At 36.4% G+C, this 17,842-nt stretch overlaps 5 protein-coding genes, 1 long non-coding RNA gene and 1 pseudogene across 11 annotated transcripts; 4 read left to right on the top strand and 3 right to left on the bottom strand.

The window, feature by feature from the left end:
• Window positions 1-747: 747 nt before the first annotated feature.
• On the top strand, window positions 748-3,923 carry LOC108812916 (serine/threonine-protein kinase Nek7; the record flags this gene model as incomplete). The annotated part of the gene is given in 13 exon segments (XM_018585314.1): window positions 748-1,062; window positions 1,309-1,375; window positions 1,477-1,542; window positions 1,632-1,678; window positions 1,787-1,832; window positions 1,929-2,009; window positions 2,104-2,146; window positions 2,226-2,275; window positions 2,375-2,456; window positions 2,527-2,576; window positions 2,644-2,717; window positions 2,797-2,848; window positions 2,930-3,923. Coding segments are annotated over 13 exon segments (1,611 nt in total). The 3' UTR covers window positions 3,752-3,923.
• On the bottom strand, window positions 3,772-5,187 carry LOC130496656 (protein cornichon homolog 1-like; annotated as a pseudogene).
• A 112-nt stretch (window positions 5,188-5,299) lies between these two features.
• Window positions 5,300-7,377, bottom strand: LOC130496652 (chaperone protein dnaJ 6-like). Of its 2 annotated transcripts, none has more exons than XM_056988914.1 (8): window positions 7,245-7,377; window positions 6,912-7,010; window positions 6,709-6,810; window positions 6,389-6,448; window positions 6,176-6,282; window positions 6,003-6,085; window positions 5,789-5,882; window positions 5,300-5,683 (listed from the first exon to the last, which is right to left on the bottom strand). In XM_056988914.1, the coding sequence occupies exons 1-8, from the start codon at window positions 7,287-7,289 to the stop codon at window positions 5,473-5,475; spliced, it is 801 nt and encodes a 266-aa protein (XP_056844894.1). In that variant the 5' UTR covers window positions 7,290-7,377; the 3' UTR covers window positions 5,300-5,472. The 2 variants fall into 2 exon arrangements, with proteins under 2 accessions (XP_056844894.1, XP_056844893.1); XM_056988913.1 differs by having other exon boundaries at window positions 5,303-5,683; window positions 6,709-6,813.
• Window positions 7,378-7,893: 516 nt separating this feature from the next.
• Window positions 7,894-9,203, top strand: LOC130496657 (ras-related protein RABA4d-like). The gene is made up of 2 exons (XM_056988921.1): window positions 7,894-8,143; window positions 8,688-9,203. The coding sequence occupies exons 1-2, from the start codon at window positions 7,917-7,919 to the stop codon at window positions 9,127-9,129; spliced, it is 669 nt and encodes a 222-aa protein (XP_056844901.1). The 5' UTR covers window positions 7,894-7,916; the 3' UTR covers window positions 9,130-9,203.
• A 1,350-nt stretch (window positions 9,204-10,553) lies between these two features.
• Window positions 10,554-11,899, top strand: LOC108813797 (leucine-rich repeat protein FLOR 1). Its single transcript, XM_018586453.2, has 2 exons — window positions 10,554-11,221; window positions 11,383-11,899. The coding sequence occupies exons 1-2, from the start codon at window positions 10,618-10,620 to the stop codon at window positions 11,754-11,756; spliced, it is 978 nt and encodes a 325-aa protein (XP_018441955.2). The 5' UTR covers window positions 10,554-10,617; the 3' UTR covers window positions 11,757-11,899.
• A 2,026-nt stretch (window positions 11,900-13,925) lies between these two features.
• On the top strand, window positions 13,926-16,980 carry LOC130494708 (protein EMSY-LIKE 1-like). 5 transcript variants are annotated; one of them, XM_056988910.1, is made up of 11 exons: window positions 13,926-14,063; window positions 14,181-14,259; window positions 14,675-14,823; window positions 14,933-15,042; window positions 15,133-15,253; window positions 15,357-15,527; window positions 15,664-15,732; window positions 15,805-16,053; window positions 16,129-16,197; window positions 16,278-16,341; window positions 16,619-16,980. In XM_056988910.1, the coding sequence occupies exons 3-11, from the start codon at window positions 14,737-14,739 to the stop codon at window positions 16,663-16,665; spliced, it is 987 nt and encodes a 328-aa protein (XP_056844890.1). In that variant the 5' UTR covers window positions 13,926-14,063; window positions 14,181-14,259; window positions 14,675-14,736; the 3' UTR covers window positions 16,666-16,980. The 5 variants fall into 5 exon arrangements, with proteins under 5 accessions (XP_056844890.1, XP_056844889.1, XP_056844887.1 ...); XM_056988909.1 differs by having other exon boundaries at window positions 14,670-14,823; XM_056988907.1 differs by having other exon boundaries at window positions 14,619-14,823.
• Window positions 16,364-17,501, bottom strand: LOC108834553 (uncharacterized). Its single transcript, XR_001946849.2, has 3 exons — window positions 17,353-17,501; window positions 17,057-17,174; window positions 16,364-16,948 (listed from the first exon to the last, which is right to left on the bottom strand). It is a non-coding gene; the product is annotated as an uncharacterized LOC108834553 (long non-coding RNA).
• Window positions 17,502-17,842: the final 341 nt, after the last annotated feature.

Here is a 17,842-nt window from a genome sequence, read left to right as displayed (position 1 = left end):
ATTTATAAGCAAGAAAACCTAAGATAATCACATACCAATCTAAACATCAAGGCCTACCGGAAAAAATATGTTATTTAAATTTTAAAGCAACTTGAATGGTTAACCATAATTTAAATTTGACATTGGAAAGATAACTATTCTATAAAAAAAGATTTAGTAAGAAAATAGGTTTAGGTAGTTTACCATTTCTACCTTAATAGTATCACATTCACAATTTAGCTAAAGCTTAATCAAAATTTTTTTAAAAAAAATAGGTGAAAACGCAGCGATTTTAATTAAAACCATTCAAATGTTATGATATCATTTGAAAATAATAAATACCTGAGCATAGAAAACTTAAATGTCAATAGAATATAACTCACGGGACTTTTCACGTTGTCAATAAATAGAATACAACTCTTTATTTCGTTAACAACCTTTATTTGAATTCAATTTAGCTGACAGAATAAATACATAAATAAAGAATGTTTTTCCGTTATAATCTTTTTTTTTTCTGGAGTATGCGCGTTATCATTTTCAAATCAAGATTGCCGACACTCTACTAAAAGAGATGAAAAGAAATCGTCAAAACACTCATTTGACAACAAATAATATTTGTTAAAACAAAAAAAAGTGTAATCGGAGTATTAAATAATAAATAAAAAAGGTTCTAATAGGAAGAAGAAAAAAAAACTGAAAAATAAATAAATAATGGTAGACTACTAGTAATATACTACGATGGATGTCCAATGAGATTAGAGTCTTGAGAGAGAGAGAGAGAAAGTGAAGAGGCTAAAGCGATTTCAACCTCCCCTCCGTCGTCGCCGTCCTTGGACCCCGTACTTACCGCAACTTCTCTCTTCTTTCTGTGAAAAAAAAGCCGATAGATTTTTCTCTTACACAACTTCGTCCTCCTCCTCAAGCTAAAATTTTGTTTCTTCGGGAAGATTTCATGCAAATGGAGTTTGAAGAACAAGAAGAAGCTCACAAGTTCACTCCTGACAACTATCTTGTCTTGGAGCAGGTTAGAAGAGGCAAGTCTACTTCCGATTTCGTGCTTCTTCACAGAATCGACGACAAAAAGTAAGACTCTCTTTTTTAGTTTCCTTTTTTCAGACAGATTTTTTAGTGATTTGAGTCTTGAACACCCCCCAAAATTGCCGACAAAGGTTTTGTTTTTCTTTTCTTGTCTGAAATTTCCATGGAAAATACAAAAAAAAAAATGGATTTTTTTTTTCTTTTTTTCTACAATTGTGTGTGTTTGTGATATGTTGTTGGTCTCTCGCTAGCTACCTTTTTCATGCCTTTTAAGTTTCTTGTCTCCGTTAGGTATGCAATGAAGAAGATATGTCTTGCTAAACACACTGAGAAATTAAAGCAAGTCGCTTGCCAAGAGGTAACTTTTGAATCTATTATTTTGGGTACATAATTAGATTTGTAGTTTCCTTTTGTGTTCTCAATCAATATGTTGTTGATATATATATGTTTGTGTTGCAGATGAAAACGCTCTCAAAATTAAACAATCCTTATATCGTGGAATATGAAGATTCTTTGATTGATGAGGTAAAATGATTTAAGATATAACAGGTTTTATCAAGATTATTATCATCAGCATTTGACATTTTTTTATTACTTTCTCTTTTTTGAAACAGGACAATAACGCCTGCATTTTTACTGCTTACTGTGAGGGAGGGAACATGTGAGTTTTGTGGACTCAAGTCTTAAAATGAATTTTTACATATGAATTACATGATTTATACTGAATCGAAATAACAAACCTTCTTTTTTTTTGGTTACCAAATCAAAGGGCTAATGCTATCAAGAAAGCCAGAGGAAAGTTATTTCCAGAGGAGGTAACCTCCTCAACTTTCCAGTTTATTCGTTTTTTTCTCCACACTATTACTGTCTGTCTGGTCATAACAAACTCTCTCTCATGTGATTCTTTGCAGAGAATCTTTAAATGGTTAGCACAGTTGTTACTGGCTGTTAACTATTTGCATTCAAACCGTGTACTTCACATGGACCTTACGGTACACATCTTTCATCACTACTACTTTTGCTGCTGTGTGTGTCTTTTTTTTTTTGGTAAAAGAATAACGCTCTGAATTAATAATATCATTGCAGTGCTCAAACATTTTCCTTCCAAAACATGATCACGTCCAGCTTGGTATGATAAAATGAGAACTTTTCACTATAAAACCTGTGTGCTCTAAATCAGCTTTGAATCACCACTACACACGGTGCAGGTAACTATGGTTTGGCGAAACTCATCAATCCAGAAAAGCCTGCTTCCTTGGTGTGTTCTCTACCTAACACCTTTTATGCAATCTCTCTGGACCCATTTGTGTATTTACTATCTCTAAACAAAAAAAAAAAACAAATCATTTCTTCTCAGGTTCCAGGAATTGCTAACAGCATGTGCCCTGAGGTTCTAGAAGATGAGCCATATGGGTATAAATCTGACATATGGTCACTAGGTAAAAGTTACTGAGTTTAAATCCCAATATGTATACTTCAAAGTTACTAATAAGAATATGCTTTCTTCAGGTTGCTGTATGTATGAAATTACATCACACCAGCCTGCGTTTAAAGCTCCGGTGAGCATCAGTCTTAGCTAAGTGTTTCCATGTGAGTATATTAAAACTAAAGTTGTGGCTCTTACAGGATAAGGCTGGGCTAATTAACAAGATAAACAGATCTCTGATGTCTCCTCTTCCCATTGTCTACTCCTCCACCTTGTAAGTCTTCTTCTTCTTGTTTGTTTCCAGTGACATAAACAACATGAACCGTGTCACAACTTCTTTTTCATATTTACAGGAAGCAGATGATAAAGCTTATGCTTAGGAAGAAGCCTGAACATCGGCCAACAGTAAGTTATCAAACATATAAGTGACTGTTTGATATAAACAACAACAACACTAATGCTATTTAACTATAAACTATTCTGCAGGCCTGTGAATTGCTAAGGAACCCTTGTCTGCAACCATACCTCCTCAAATGCCAAAACCTGTCTCCTATCTATCTTCCTGTCTTCCCCATCAACAGCCCTAAGGACAAGGCGAGAAGATGTTCGCTGCCAGGCAAGTTTGTGAAGGAGAGAGAAGAAGAGAGGGAGAAGAGCGAGGTGTCTCGCAGCTTGGAGAACTTATATCCGTTTTGGACCAAAGCAGAGACTGGTTCTAGCAGCTCATCTCAACCAGCATCATCCACAAATGAAACAGATGACAAGCCTGAGACAAAACGAATTGATCCAAGCTGCCATGCGCTGAAGGTTTCTGAGCCTACTACAGAGAAGCAGAAGGATGATGTGCCAAAAGAATGGGAAAATATGCTCTCAGAAGAATCTCAGTTACTTGATGTTGATGTGGAGATTGTGAGTGCACAAGAAGGTTTATGTTTCACTCAAGCAGAAGCAGAAGCTCAGGAGGCAAAGGATCAGAGAAAGCTGTCTGAAGTTGTAGTAGCAGAAAGTGGAAGCGTTGAGGTGGAGGAGGAGGAAGAAGCAAAGACGGTGAAGCTAACGGCGAGTGAGATGTCTTCTGTGCTGAGCAAGCTGAGGAATCTAGGACCACCGCAGAGCAAAGAAAGAGCAGATGCGTTGGAGTGTTTGCTGGAGAAATGCGCAGGGCTTGTGAAGCAAGAGAAGTATGAAGAGCTTGCTGGTTTGCTCACACCGTTTGGTGAAGACGGTGTTTCTGCTAGGGACACTGCTATTTGGTTCGCAAAGACGCTCTTGTCTTCTTCTTCTGACAAACTCAACCAAGGAACCTGATTTGAGTTTTGAGTTTGAGAAAAAAAAAACATTTTTCTTTTATTTGTCAAATATGTAGAAATCTTTTTTTTCTGATTGCTTTTCCAATTTTTAGTTTGTGAACACTCTGTTTTTCTATGTAATATCTACTGCAACTAAGTTATATATTTGAATGTGAGCTAGTTTTCTCTTACTGTTACAATGTTGACCCAAAAAAAAGAATCTAATGAGTAGAGCCCTAATTGACTAATTCTAAAGCAGCGGTCTCTATAACACACTAATCAGAACAGATGAATGAGATCATCGTCCTCCGTGAGGTTGTACACCACCGAGAGAGTCAGCCTGTCAAAAAAAGGTGTTGTGGACTCAGTAACTTCATTGCAGAAGAGATTACACAAGAAGAGAGCTAAAGTTGTAACTCTTTATATCTACCTGAAGACAATCAGGATGAAGAGAACGATGTAGAATCCGAGCTTGGTAAACCGGAGCTTCTTTTCAAAGTCAATACCACGGAACACTTCAGTGACATCAATAAGATGTCGTCGCTTATTGTATCTGTAACCCCCCAAATTGATAAAAGTTTTTATTGACCTTCCATATCAAATCAAGAAACAAGAATATGGATAGGGAGAGAGAGAGAGAGAGAGGGGCTTACAACATAGCGTGATAGCAGGTTACAGGGAGAGAAACGAGGAAAAAGAACCAATGCCAAGTGAGGAGGAAGAGAAGGCAGAGTGAGCCTTGGAGGAGGAACTCAGGTAGTACCAAACGGTTGATACGGATTGATGTTTCAAAAGGGTTAAATCGGTTAAACATATAACCTATAGTAGTATCACACACACAATATCAATAGAAGAAAGAAACAAAAAAAAAAAGCTCTCAGCAGTTAAAATCATAAGCAAGAGGTGATAATAGTGTGTGTGAGTAAACAATATTGGTTGAGCAATAGCTGCAAACTAGTATTGAAGACAAACCAAAAGCACAAGAATCAACAATGAAACCTCTTAAAGTTAAATATCATATTATCAACATTTAAACCCCAATTTACAAAAAAAAAAAAAAATATTTAAACCCTAACATTTGCAAAAAAGAAAAAAACAATGAAACCTCTTTGGACATAAAATTTTCTGAACAAAAGCTAAGAGAACCTTAGAAGGTTTTTTTTTTCACAGCTACAAAGGCGTATGCTAGCTAGGATTCTGGTAATAAACTGTGAATAATTATTACTACACACGCAAGAATTGAACAGTAAAAACCCTAAGGACAGATCTCGATTTGAGAATCTGACTTGTTTAAGGAGGGGGGGGGACAAGGTGGGATATGGACCTGATAGAAGACGGAAGCTACGAGGGCTAAGCTGATAACGAAGGAGATAATCCATAAGAACAAATCGCACTCCATTGTTTTCTTTTGATCAAGGAATCGAGAGACCACCAACTATTACTACTAAAAATCGTTGCTTCATTTATTTTTGGGTTTAGGTTGTTGCTGTTAAACCTACCTCGATTTCTTTAAATAATAATGCGATTTTTTTTTTGGAACATTTTGTAAAGATTAATAAGCTTGGTGACTTTCAAATATTGCAACGAGGAGAGAGTAGGCATTAGCATTAGCATTACCATAAATTTAACCTTAGGAAACGAACATGTGATAACGTAAATTCTCCAGACTTTCTTGACCATCACAAACCACACATCTTCTTACTTACTTTGATTGCAAACCCCTCCTCCAGCCAAAAAGCTTTACTTTCTTCTTGACTTCTTGGACGAAACCCGGCTTTCAACTCTTCTTTTGGCAGCTTCGAACTCTTCTTCGTTTGGCTCTTCTGTGTCAGCACTACTGCTACCATACTTGGAGGCAAGTGATGAGAACATTGTATCGAACTTCTCTTTCCTCGAATCTCTTCGCTGTGAAATTAGAGCGTAGAGATCCGTCTCTGCGCTCGCTTTAGCTCTACAAGTATTGAAAATTTTGAAACATGTTAACAAGAAAGTTTTTATATTAGAGAGGGAAATTACTGAGGAAAAAAGGTAAAGACATGGAGAAGGAGAAGCTTACTTCTTCTGTCTCATCTTTTGGGGACTAGTGGGAGGTTTAGTTTCTGAGATTTCCTTTGCCCATTTCTTGTAAGCTTTGGTTGACTTCACTTCCCCTGCGTAAGTGAAAAAATGGTTTCACATGGACATGGCGCACAAACAAATCACCTTTTCTCATGCGTTCTTCTTTTTTTTTCTTGACAAAGAATTAGTGGAACATAGAGAGAGAAGACTACCTGCTGCGATGGCCTCATCGATGATATCTTTGAAACGGTGTGAATCAAGCTTGGGGTCCGAGCAAAGCATTGAGCAGAAGAGCCTGGAAGAGAGATATAGTAGCACCACTTATGTTCATATAAACTTCAAGATCACAAAACTGAAAAACAAGGTTGGATGATAATAAAAGTACCTGCTCATTTTACCCTTAAACTTGGTGTAGAGCTCAATCAGATCATTCTTCTCAGACTCAGAGCCCCTGTAGTTTGCCTCAAACTCTTCAATATCTTCCTCGGTGACCTATTTATTACACAAATGCCGCAAAGAATCAGCAAAAGCTGAAAGAAACAAAACAAACAGACAGTTGTCTGCAAAGGAAGACTATTGTGAATAAAGGCTTTGTTACCTTCTTATACATTGCCTTGAAGAAGTCCCTCAAGTTGTCAACCACATCTCCCGAAAGATCCTAATTAAGATAGTGAAAGTAAAGAAAAAAAAACAAGTTTGTAAGAAAAACACATCTGGTAGTTTATTTACGGACATTGAAAGCCTTTTGCTTTCACCAACGCGTTTGAACAGAAACTGGAAACAGTAAAAAGAGACTTAATATACACATGTGCAGTGTGTGAACTTTAAGGAAAACAAATATACAATTTAACTAACCAGCATCGTATAAAAAAAACCTTAAAAGCATGAAGATAAAGAAAATGGAAGAAGACGACTTACAGCATCGTCAACGGAGCCAGTTTGATCATAGACAGCCCTTTTCTCTTCATCACCGAGAATCGAAATCACCTTCTGCAGCTGCTGAAATTTCTCTTTAGCTTCTTCCTGTTTTAAGAAAAAGACAAAAAAAAACACATTAAAAAAAATTACAAACAGAGTCCCAATAGAAACTATAAAGGCACTCAAGAGCAGAGTGTTAGAACCTGGTCGTCCTTGTTTTTGTCAGGATGAAGCCTGAGAGCCAACTTGTGGTAAGCTTTCCTTATCTCCTGTTGACTTGCTGTTGCTCCCACTCCCAGAACCTTCCAACCAAATCCGTTTCATTTGAATTAATCTTCTTAATCACACAATTTAATTAATCAACCAACAAGACAAGATGATGAATGGGATTCTCAAACAATGGATCATAAACAAATAATACAAATCTTACAATCTCAACAACCAACGATGAAATACAGACTCGTCACTAGATGATATCTGACAAAGCAATTGATAAAAAAAAAAAAAAGAGAAAGGAGAGATAGAGAGAGAGATACCTCGTAAAGACTTTTGTGGCTACTACATCCCCCATCGTTCTCCATTCTCAACCTTCTCTTTTTTTGGCGATACAGCTTATACCCAGTCAGAGAAACGAAAAGAAGAAATGCTTTATGGCGCCAACCTCTTTTTGTGTTGCCGCCTATTTTGTGAAATTGATCTGATCCTTTCTTAACCTAATGGAATGCAAGGGGTTACTTTGTAATTTCATTAAAGCCAAATTTAACCGAAATTGGTTTGATGAAACCATCTCCATCTCTTTTTTTTTTGTGCGACGGTTTGATGATCTCGAATCTCTAATCTCTTTACAAATTATCGGTTCATTGGTTTTACTTTCGTATCGAATTGAACACTTCTAAGTTCTGATAATCGGTTTTGATAGAGCACCGGTTAGTAAATTTAACGGCCGAGATTAATTTGGTCCATGGTAAACTCTGTGATCCACGGCACATAGGAATAAAGAGTAACTAGGTCCCGCATCGGCCGTTAATCCGCCCTTTCTCTCACGATTACGTAACAACTGTTCTCCTTCCTCGTCCATTTTGATCTGCGTTTCTTATCTGTTCATGGTAGATTCCGCTGTCTACACGAATCCGAGACTCTTCTCTGCGTGGATCTGTTCCAGACGATCGTGATCTGGAATTAACCTGTATCCGTTTTTTGTTTGAAACATGTCTAATCTGTATGGAGATTACAACCAAAAGATCGATTACGTCTTTAAAGTTGTCTTGATCGGTGATTCCGCGGTCGGAAAAACACAGCTGCTAGCTAGGTTCGCTAGGAATGAGTTTAGTGTCGATTCTAAAGCCACCATCGGTGTTGAGTTCCAGACTAAAACGCTCGTCATCGATAACAAAACCGTCAAAGCTCAGATTTGGGATACAGCTGGCCAAGAAAGGTTTGCTTTTCTTCCATTCCACGCTACTTAATTGTCTCGTGTCATCATTCGTTTAGACAGTGACATGCATGCATAGATATAACGTGTACATTTATTCATTCCCTGTTAATTACTACGTACGTACCCCGTTACTGATCATCAGAAACATCCACAACTCATCCATATTTATTTTCGAATATTGTGCAAACAATTTAAGTAGGTATACCTTTACATGATCTATGTTCTAATATAATTCAATAGTGTGCTTAGAAAAGACTAGTATGTGTGATTGAGATTGGTCTATGCGAACTTTACTGTACAAGGGATAGTCCCACGTTGCTTTTTTTCTTACTCTATGCCACTTATATTAATCGGTGTTCTACTTCTTGGTCATAACTATTTCATTGCTCGTTTAATAAACTAAATTTCCCATTAGCTTCTATAGTTTTGATATGGTCAAAAGGCAACATGACTATGTGATGTTTGATAATCACCATTTTGCACAATTAATCGCTCTGTCTGGCACTATATACATCAGAATTTTTTACTGTTCTTGTTTTTTCAGATACCGAGCAGTGACAAGCGCATACTACCGTGGAGCTGTTGGGGCAATGTTGGTCTACGACATGACCAAACGTCAATCATTTGATCACATGGCTAAATGGCTAGAAGAGCTAAGAGGGCACGCGGACAAAAACATAGTGATTATGCTAATCGGTAACAAATGCGATCTCGGAAGCCTGAGAGCAGTGCCAACAGAAGACGCACAAGAGTTTGCACAAAGAGAAAACTTGTTCTTCATGGAAACCTCTGCTCTCGAATCTACCAATGTTGAAACCGCGTTTCTGACTATCTTAACAGAGATTTATCGTCTAATCAGCAAGAAATCATTAACGGCTGGTGATGATGACGCCGATGGGAACTCGAGCCTCTTAAAGGGGACTAGGATTATCATTCCTACCGAGCAGGAAAGCGGGAACAGAGGTGGATGTTGTGGCAAAACGTAACTCCAAAAGCGAAAGACAAAAGATTATACTCTTTTTTTGTTTGGGTTTGTTGTGTGTTTTCTTTGTGTTTTATTCATGTTAGGCCATTTCTTCTTGAAACGAAACAATAAGTCAAGGTTTACTAGAGAAAGAAGAGTATTATGAGGGTGAAACCAAGAGCCCCATCATCTTACATACCACTATGATCAAGGAGACCAACATTTTGAGATTGTGATTGTGTTTAACTTTTAGAAAAAAACTGAGACTAGGTGAATATTTTCTTGTTTCATTATCTATGGGTTGTTATTAGGCATAGACTAATGAAATATTAACTTTTATATAGTTTTCAAAATTAATATACACTAGACGTTAGATTAATATCATCCAATAGGCAACATATGGTACATTCAGAGCAATACTTTTTTTACAAGTGTTTGATCATAACTTTTAGTTGTGCATCTAGGAATAAGATTCACAATATTATCTTGACAAGTGTTTGGTCATAATTTTCTTTACAAGTGTCTGCCTAGACTAGGATGACTGCATTATTGTAATTTTGATTATCGTACTCGGTATGTTACAAATTAAGTTTCGACGCAGTGGCCAATGTACGGGGTGGGTCAAACTATTAAATAGAGAATCAAAGTAGTTCTGACATACTTTCATGTACAACCAACCTCTTCTTCTTTTATTTCCCTGGATTTTGCAGCGCAGAATATTACAAATGACTCTTGATGAAAGCCAGAGAGCGGATAAGAACTGTTCTCACCATCACATGTCCTTATTTCTGCTGCACAATGATGAGTTTCACATGGACGGTCTCTATAGGTTAGAGTGGAAAGAGTCTTGGTGAGTTAAGCAAGAACACAACTTCTCTGTAACCAAAAGAGACGTGGTATTTGTGTAAATTGATTTACTCGTGTTGTGTCATTTGTTTTCTTTTTAGGAATAAGATCCGTTCGGCTTTCGAAAGTGGTGGGCTCTACAAATACTCATCTGTCTGCCCATTGTATTATTGACTGTCTCGATACACAACAAATATTGTCGCAGTTTTGATTCATTGGATTCCATTGTCATATCATAATCATAGTTGTTTAGCACGTTTTTTTCGTTTTCTGTGAAAAATGTCATGTAATTGTATTAGTCTTGGGGTAAAGATACACAGTGTATCATACCATATTTACCTGTACTGTTTAAATGCTTTTAGTGTGCATGTATATGAAATGATTGCAGCATGGCAATTCAAGTGACTGCAACCACATGCAAACTTTCAAAAAATAATTTAAAACATCAGAGATGTATTTACCGCGCTTTTTTGATTTACAATTTTTTTTTCGTAATTATGAATTACAAAACTTTAAGAAAAGAATATTGCACGTTGGGAGTTGTCTAAAACCTTGCTTGTACAAATGCAGTAACATAACACAGCTGTGTTCCACTGAAAATCTCTGTTATATATCAGAAGTAGTAGCATCCTCACTACTCAGAACACAACCACTCAAAATCACAATGAAGTTCCTTCCTCATCTCTCTGTCTTGTTCTCCATACTCTTCATCTCTCTCCCATCTTCTCACAGCTCCTCCTCGAATGACAAGATTGCCCTCCTCGAAATCAAGAAAGCCTTAAACAACCCTCCACTCCTCTCCTCCTGGAACCCACAAACCGACTTCTGCACCACCTGGACCGGCGTCGAGTGCACCAACGGCCGTGTCACTGCTCTCACCATCTCCTCCGGCGAAATATCCGGCCAGATCCCGGTTCAGGTCGGCGACCTCCTTGAGCTCCGTACGCTTGACTTCAGTTACTTGACTCATCTCACTGGAAACATTCCACACACCATCACCAAACTCAAGTACCTGGACCTCCTCCGGTTAAAGGAGACCAATCTCTCTGGTTCAATTCCTGATTTCGTCAGCGAGCTCAAGAGCGTTACGTTCTTAGACCTTTCCTTTAACCAGTTTACCGGTCCAATTCCCGGTTCGATTTCTCAGATGCCGAAGCTAGGAGCCCTTCAGATCAACGATAATAAGTTAACCGGTTCTATACCAGACTCTTTCGGTTCTTTTGTAGGCACAGTTCCTAATCTCTACCTGTTTAACAATAAGCTCTCAGGTAAGCAGCATCCTTTAATTTTATTTAATAAAATTTTAGTCATATTTGTTGTTTATTGTATTTGTAATTTTGTATACTAGTCTCCTAGTTAAAATGTTACGTGACCATAAAATACTTCTATTTCAAAAAATTTAAACCGGTTTAATGTAATTGTCTTGCAGGAAAAGTACCGGAATCGTTGTCAAAGTACGACTTTAACGCAGTGGATCTGTCGGGAAACGGCTTCACAGGAGATGGTTCGATGTTTTTCGGACGTAACAAAACAACAATACGTGTGAATCTATCCAGGAACATGTTTGAGTTCGATCTCGCCAAGGTTAAGTTTGCTAGGAGCATAGTGTCGTTGGATCTGAGCCATAACAAAATCTTCGGGAAGTTTCCTAGGGAGCTGAGTAAGCTGCGTCTCGAGCATTTCGACGTTAGTTACAATCATCTATGCGGAAAAATCCCACGTGGTGGTCTCCTTCAGACATTTGAACCATCTGCTTTCTCTCACAACCTCTGTCTTTGTGGGACCCCACTTAAGGCTTGTTGATTTGGTTTAGTGGCGTGGGAAGAAATAAGTAGTATGTCTTTATCTGTATGATGATGATGTTTAATTATCAGGCCGCCTATCAAGTGAATTGTTCTATTTAATAAAGTTAATGTTAAGAGTTTGGTAAGAAAGCTGTTGAGATATTCAAAGTGTACTCTCTAGACAATGATAAATTACCACATAAACAATGATAAATTTATCTTCACGTGTTAATTACCCACATAAACAATGATAAATTATCTTCTAACCTGTGGCTGAAGTTGAGCCCACCCTCACGTGTGAAGAAAATGTTGCAAGTAGGTTAGTAAACAATTTTTCTTTAGTTTTGTATTAAACTATCAGTAAATAAGATAAATTGTTTACTATGTATAATTTTAATGATATTCAATACTACGTCGTTTTGATATTAGTTTTTAAATAAAAAGGGTCCGAGTGGTGACCATTGTAGAATCGAGAGGAACAAATAGAAGGAACATAGAGGAATAAAATTACACGAACAAAAAGGAATTGTTGTTCTATCTTAAATTTGACAATGAATAATTTTATTCTTTATTTCTCTACAAAAAAAAAGGATGATAGGGAATAAGAAAGAAAAACTATTCGAATTCGGTCAAAAAAACACTGAACATGGCAAGAATGACCAAAAGAAATATGGATTCGAGACTGGCAAAAAAAACCATGAACTTTTGTTGACTTTTATCAGTTTATTAAGAAACTTTGATTGACCGACCAGATTAAGACACTGTTTACTAACAGTTAAGACGGTGGTTAATCAACATTAAATACAAAGACCGCTAAGTAAAACGACGTCGTTTTGAGATGGAATGAAACGATATCGTTTTACCTATTTTTACTATCAAAAGTATGTTGTTCGCATGGATTGAACCTGAGAACTAATGGCCAAATGACGAGGTTTCTTGCCACTAGATTACTGTCACTTTTAAGAATATATCCATAACATGTTTTCTTTTATTAAGTATCAAACAAATCTCGAAAAATCTAAATTCTTTTTTTAGAAAATTCCAAAAAATCTTAAAAAATCAAGAAAATTCTGAAAACTAAAATTAAAATTGAAATTATAAATATTTTTAAAAAATCAAAACATTAAATTTTTTTATAAAAATTAATGTATCTAAGATCATTTGAGTTTTTTTTATCTTAAATATTAATCATACTTTTTATAAATTAATATATTTGAGATAAAATAGAAAAATGATAGTTATCACACTAGAAATGTTATTCATTTAATTATTATCATATTTTAGAAAAAAAAATTGTGATAATATCATTTGTTTATTGTATCTTAATTATCATTTGTCTATTTTATCTTAAATACATTATTCATACTAAAATCTATAGTGTGATAAATATCATTTTTATTTTATATTACATATGTTAATTTATTTTAAAATATGTTTCAAGTTTTTTAATCATTAAATTTAATTCGTTGCATTTTTTGAATTATTTTAGATTTTTTTTTGAAATTTTTAATGTATTGATTTTTTTTTTAAAAAAACTTATTTGTAATTTCAGTTTTACTTTTCAGAATTTTCTTGAATTTTTAAGATTTTTTGGAATTTTTTAAAAACAATTTAGATTTTTGAAATTTGTTTGATACTCAATAAAAGAAAACATGTTATGAATATTCTTAAAAGTGACAGTAATCTAGTGGCAAGAAACCTCGTCATTTGGCCATTAGTTCTCAGGTTCGATCCATGCGAACAACATATTTTTTGATAGTAAAAATAGGTAAAACGATATTGTTTCATTCCATCTCAAAACGACGTCGTTTTACTTAACGATGTTTACAAACGTCGTTTAATCATTCTGTAACGGTGTGTTTAATTTGGCGAGTGAGCGATAACTTATTGATTAAAGTTTAAAGTCAAATATAGTTTGGTGTTTTTTTTGCCAGCCAATATGTTCGTATTTATTATGGTAATTCGTGCAAAGTTCATAATTTTTTTGACCGAATTCTCAAAAACTATTCATTGTGAATGGTAATTTTTTTTAAGAATGTTAAAAAATATATTATTCCTTATCTAAAATTCTTTAGTCCCCAGTTGGATCCTTATCGTTTTGGTAATGGACTTTATAATGAGATCATACTGGGCTTCAGAGGCTAGAGTTGCTCTTTTAGTGGGCCTTACATAAGTTCTTAATTTCCAAAACGCATCGTTTTCGTCTTTAAAACAATTGCTCGGCGATTCCGACGCCATCCCATCCGAGACCCGGAGAAATCGATCGTAGCCCTCTTCGCTTCTATAAGATCACTTCTCTCTCTCGAGAGAGAGAGCCAAAAGCAAAGTTCGTTTCTTTCCCCCCCAAAATTTTCAATTTCTTGTTTCAATTCCGTTATTTTACCGTTTCACCAAACGCGCGTCGAACCCTAAAACCCTCAATTGCTTCTTTTGGGGGGTCAAGTTTCCCCTTGGAGATCTCTAGGGTTTCGTATCTGAATCTGTGGAAAACGAAAAGACTCTTCAAGCTTGTGGAAAGAGAGGTATGTATAACGATTTTGCCCTCTCTTTGAACCCTGTTCGAGCAATTATATAGCCTTAGGGTGTTGCGGCTAGTTTTAGGCATGGAATTTTATAATGAGTGGTTAGGTAATAGTTTGACGGAGGATAGGGTTTAGGGCTTGGAGAAAAGTGTTCAGCTTTCATGATTTTATTGAATTAGGGGAAATTGTATAAGGCGTTAGACTTATATCCACGTACCACTAAGATCTGGAGGTATGTGGGTTTTATCAGGTTGCTGATCTGTCTCAGTACCTTGGGACTAACTGTAGAGATGTGTTTTAGTTGGATTATAGATTCCGTTTATCATAATCATTTAGGGAGTATCTGTTTTTTTTTCTAGCTTTTCAAGACTTTTGATGCTTTTGATGGGTTACTGATGTCTACATTAAAGTAAAGCTTTTAAAAGGACTGCTTTCACTTGGATGGGAAAGTCTCTGTAGCTAAAACTACATAGTGACATGGAGGCACAGATTCATCTACTTGAGCAGGAAGCATATACCGCTGTTATAAGGGCTTTTAAAGCGCAGTCTGATGCTATTTCTTGGGTAAAATCTTTTTCCATCGTTGGATTTTATTGGGTAACTTCCATGTGTTCTTTCAGTTCTCATGACTAAATCTATGGATTCTATTGGCTGTGCCGTTTCCACTACTTAGGACAAAGAGAGTTTGATAACAGATTTGCGTAGAGAACTAAGAGTATCTGATGACGAACATCGAGAGCTTCTGAGCAGGGTCAATAAGGATGATACCATTCAACGGATAAGGTCAGAATGTTTTATTTGCACGAACAAATACAAATCAGTAAATTTATCTTGAATGAACGTTTGTTCTAATATATTGTAAAACTGTACCAGAGACTGGAGACAGGGAGGCGGAAGCCAAGTCCCTTCTAGACATGCAACTAATCAGGGTTTTGATGTTGGTCCTAGTCCAACTTTCTCAGCTTCCCGGAAGAAACAGAAGCCATTCCAATCTGTAATTTTTTTTTTCTTTGACTCACAAGTGTGCTTTCTTCTGTCTATCTCCACTGTGTTGTTTTATGTTTTTTCTTGATCAATTATCGGTGATATGCATGCAGTTTCCATCATTTGGTGCGGCTGGGAATAGGTCATTCAATAGTCGCGTTGTATCCGGTGGCATTTCAGCAAATGAATCTGCTGAAGCACTTATCGGAAGAAAAGTATGGACAAAATGGCCTGAAGATAACAACTTTTACGAAGCAATTATAACCCAGTACAACGCAGCTGAGGTACTCCTTTTGATCATTTAGTGTATAGAGCTCCAATATTTCTCGAAGTCTTGGAATGTATAATGTATGACTTAGATGTTGAACATTGAGCTCAAGTTTTGTGCAGTTTATTGACTAGTTGTATTCTTTTTCACAGGGTCGGCATGCTTTGGTGTATGATATACACGCAGCAAATGAAACGTGGGAATGGGTTGATCTGAAGGAGGTAAGCTGTACTTGAATATGTTTCAGTAAGCGTTATGGTGTCTTTACCTGATGAGACCTGGCATAATTGTAGATTCCTCCGGAAGATATAAGGTGGGATGGAGAGGAGAGTGGGGTAGCTTTACACGTTGGACCTGTAAGTGGATCAATCCGTGGCAACCGAAGGTACCACCAAGGCCATATTGGTAGAGGGAGAGGACCAAGAATTCATCAACCGAGAAGAGAATTTTTACCAACACAACAGAATGGTGATGGTGGTGTTGACCGGATAACTTCATCTGATGATATTGAATTGTTCAACACTGATTCGCTTGTGAAGGAGGTTCGTTATTTCTTATCTATTGTGCCTCCTCCATTAAACTCAAAAGGGCTTTGTAACATCACAGCTTTGTTTTAGGTGGAGAGAGTTTTCGATTCTGCGCATCCTGATCCTTTTGAGCTTGATAAGGCCAAGAAAATGCTCAAGGTATGAGACTAATATACTCTGCTGTGAGTGGTTTTAGTGTTGTGATTCTGAGGAAAATAACACAAGTCGTTGTGATGCAGGAACATGAGCAGGCGCTTATTGCTGCCATTGCAAGGCTTGCGGATACTTCTGATGGTGAAATCGGTAATAATAATAATGTTTGCAATCTCGGAATAATCTTTTTTTTTTTCTAGCTTTCAATTCTGTGCTCTGATGATTAGTATCAAAGGCCATTACAAACATAAACGTCCGCAAAAAAAGAAAAAAGTGCTAACACAAACTTTGCTCAGAGTGTAGCTAGTCTCTTATCTTGTAAAATCATGAACATGGGTCTTCTATCTTGAGCTTTTGGATTGTCTGCTTCTTCTTTGTTGCAACTATGAATTGACTTTTTTTTTCTTACATGTTGCAACTCAACCAGATGGAGATCCACCAGATTCGCATGACCATCCAATGCCACAGGGATGATGGAAAAGCTGTCTGTAATATTAATGGTGTTTGGTTGGTCTGTCATCAACCCAAGGACTCTGGATGTAGAAATAAAAATTTGTGCTCATCTGACAGAAGAATATGGGAGATTGATTTAGTCAAGTCTTGTTTCAAAATTGTGATCAGCAAAATGTAAGAAAAAATTGTTTAGGAATGTGGGAGTAGGGATTTGAGGCTGTATGCACATGATTTGGTTTAGGGAAATGTAACCTGTGACCATTTTTGACCCCATTGTAAATCTCCCTGAGCACATGTGTTTGACCTTGGATCAAAATCAAAAGCAACATTCTTCCATGTTTAGTTTTCTTGATTTAAGAGAAGCACATGTGTCTTTATTAATATGGAAAATAATGGTAGGTAACACACATACCTCATTTGTTAATTTGCATTGATCTTCGATCTGGAATTGTCATCAGTTTTGTTGATTGTGCTTACTGAATTGAAATCATCTAAAACTTGCGAACATGACCAGTTTGCTGCGGTTATATCTGGATTTGAAGGTAAATCAGGTTCAGGAATAGTTGACATGATAGAACACAAAGAGCCAGAAACAAGTTGATACGATAGAGAATTCAAGTCAGGAAACCTTAAAGCTAAAGAGCAAAACATAAGTCATGAAGGTGAAATAATAAATAGATTAAATTAAACCATGGAATTTCATCATACCTGGAGAATGGAGAAGCCGGCTTAGAGATTGAGGGGATTGATTGGGAGAGCGAAGGGAGGATGTATGTCAAATAATAACCAAGGAAAGAAACATTCTTGAGATTATTGCTTTGACCCTTTTCTCTTCTCTCTTTCTTTCTCATTGCTGTTGTGACAACAATGTAAATAGTTTTTTTTCCGTTCTCGTCGACATTCCGTATATTATTTTGAAAGCCCATTAATGGTACGGAGCCCAAAATTAAAAAATTAATCAGACAGCCCAATATTTTTAAATAATTAAACCCATCAGTAAGTTTGGGATAAGATTGGAAACTAAACTTTTCTTGAACCAAATTGATAGATTTTAGTAGCTCAGTAACAATTCTAAAACATTCATACAAATCTACTCTATTAACATAGAGTCCTAAAAATTATCTACCATAAAAGTTTTCATTTAAGTTTTGGTCTGTTTGGAGTTTGTTAGGTTATAACATGATTAATGGACCATATC

The sequence above is a fragment of the Raphanus sativus genome, chromosome 6, assembly GCF_000801105.2.
Source record: "Raphanus sativus cultivar WK10039 chromosome 6, ASM80110v3, whole genome shotgun sequence".
Taxonomy (NCBI): domain Eukaryota; kingdom Viridiplantae; phylum Streptophyta; class Magnoliopsida; order Brassicales; family Brassicaceae; genus Raphanus; species Raphanus sativus.
This window is presented reverse-complemented; position numbering and strand designations above follow the sequence as displayed.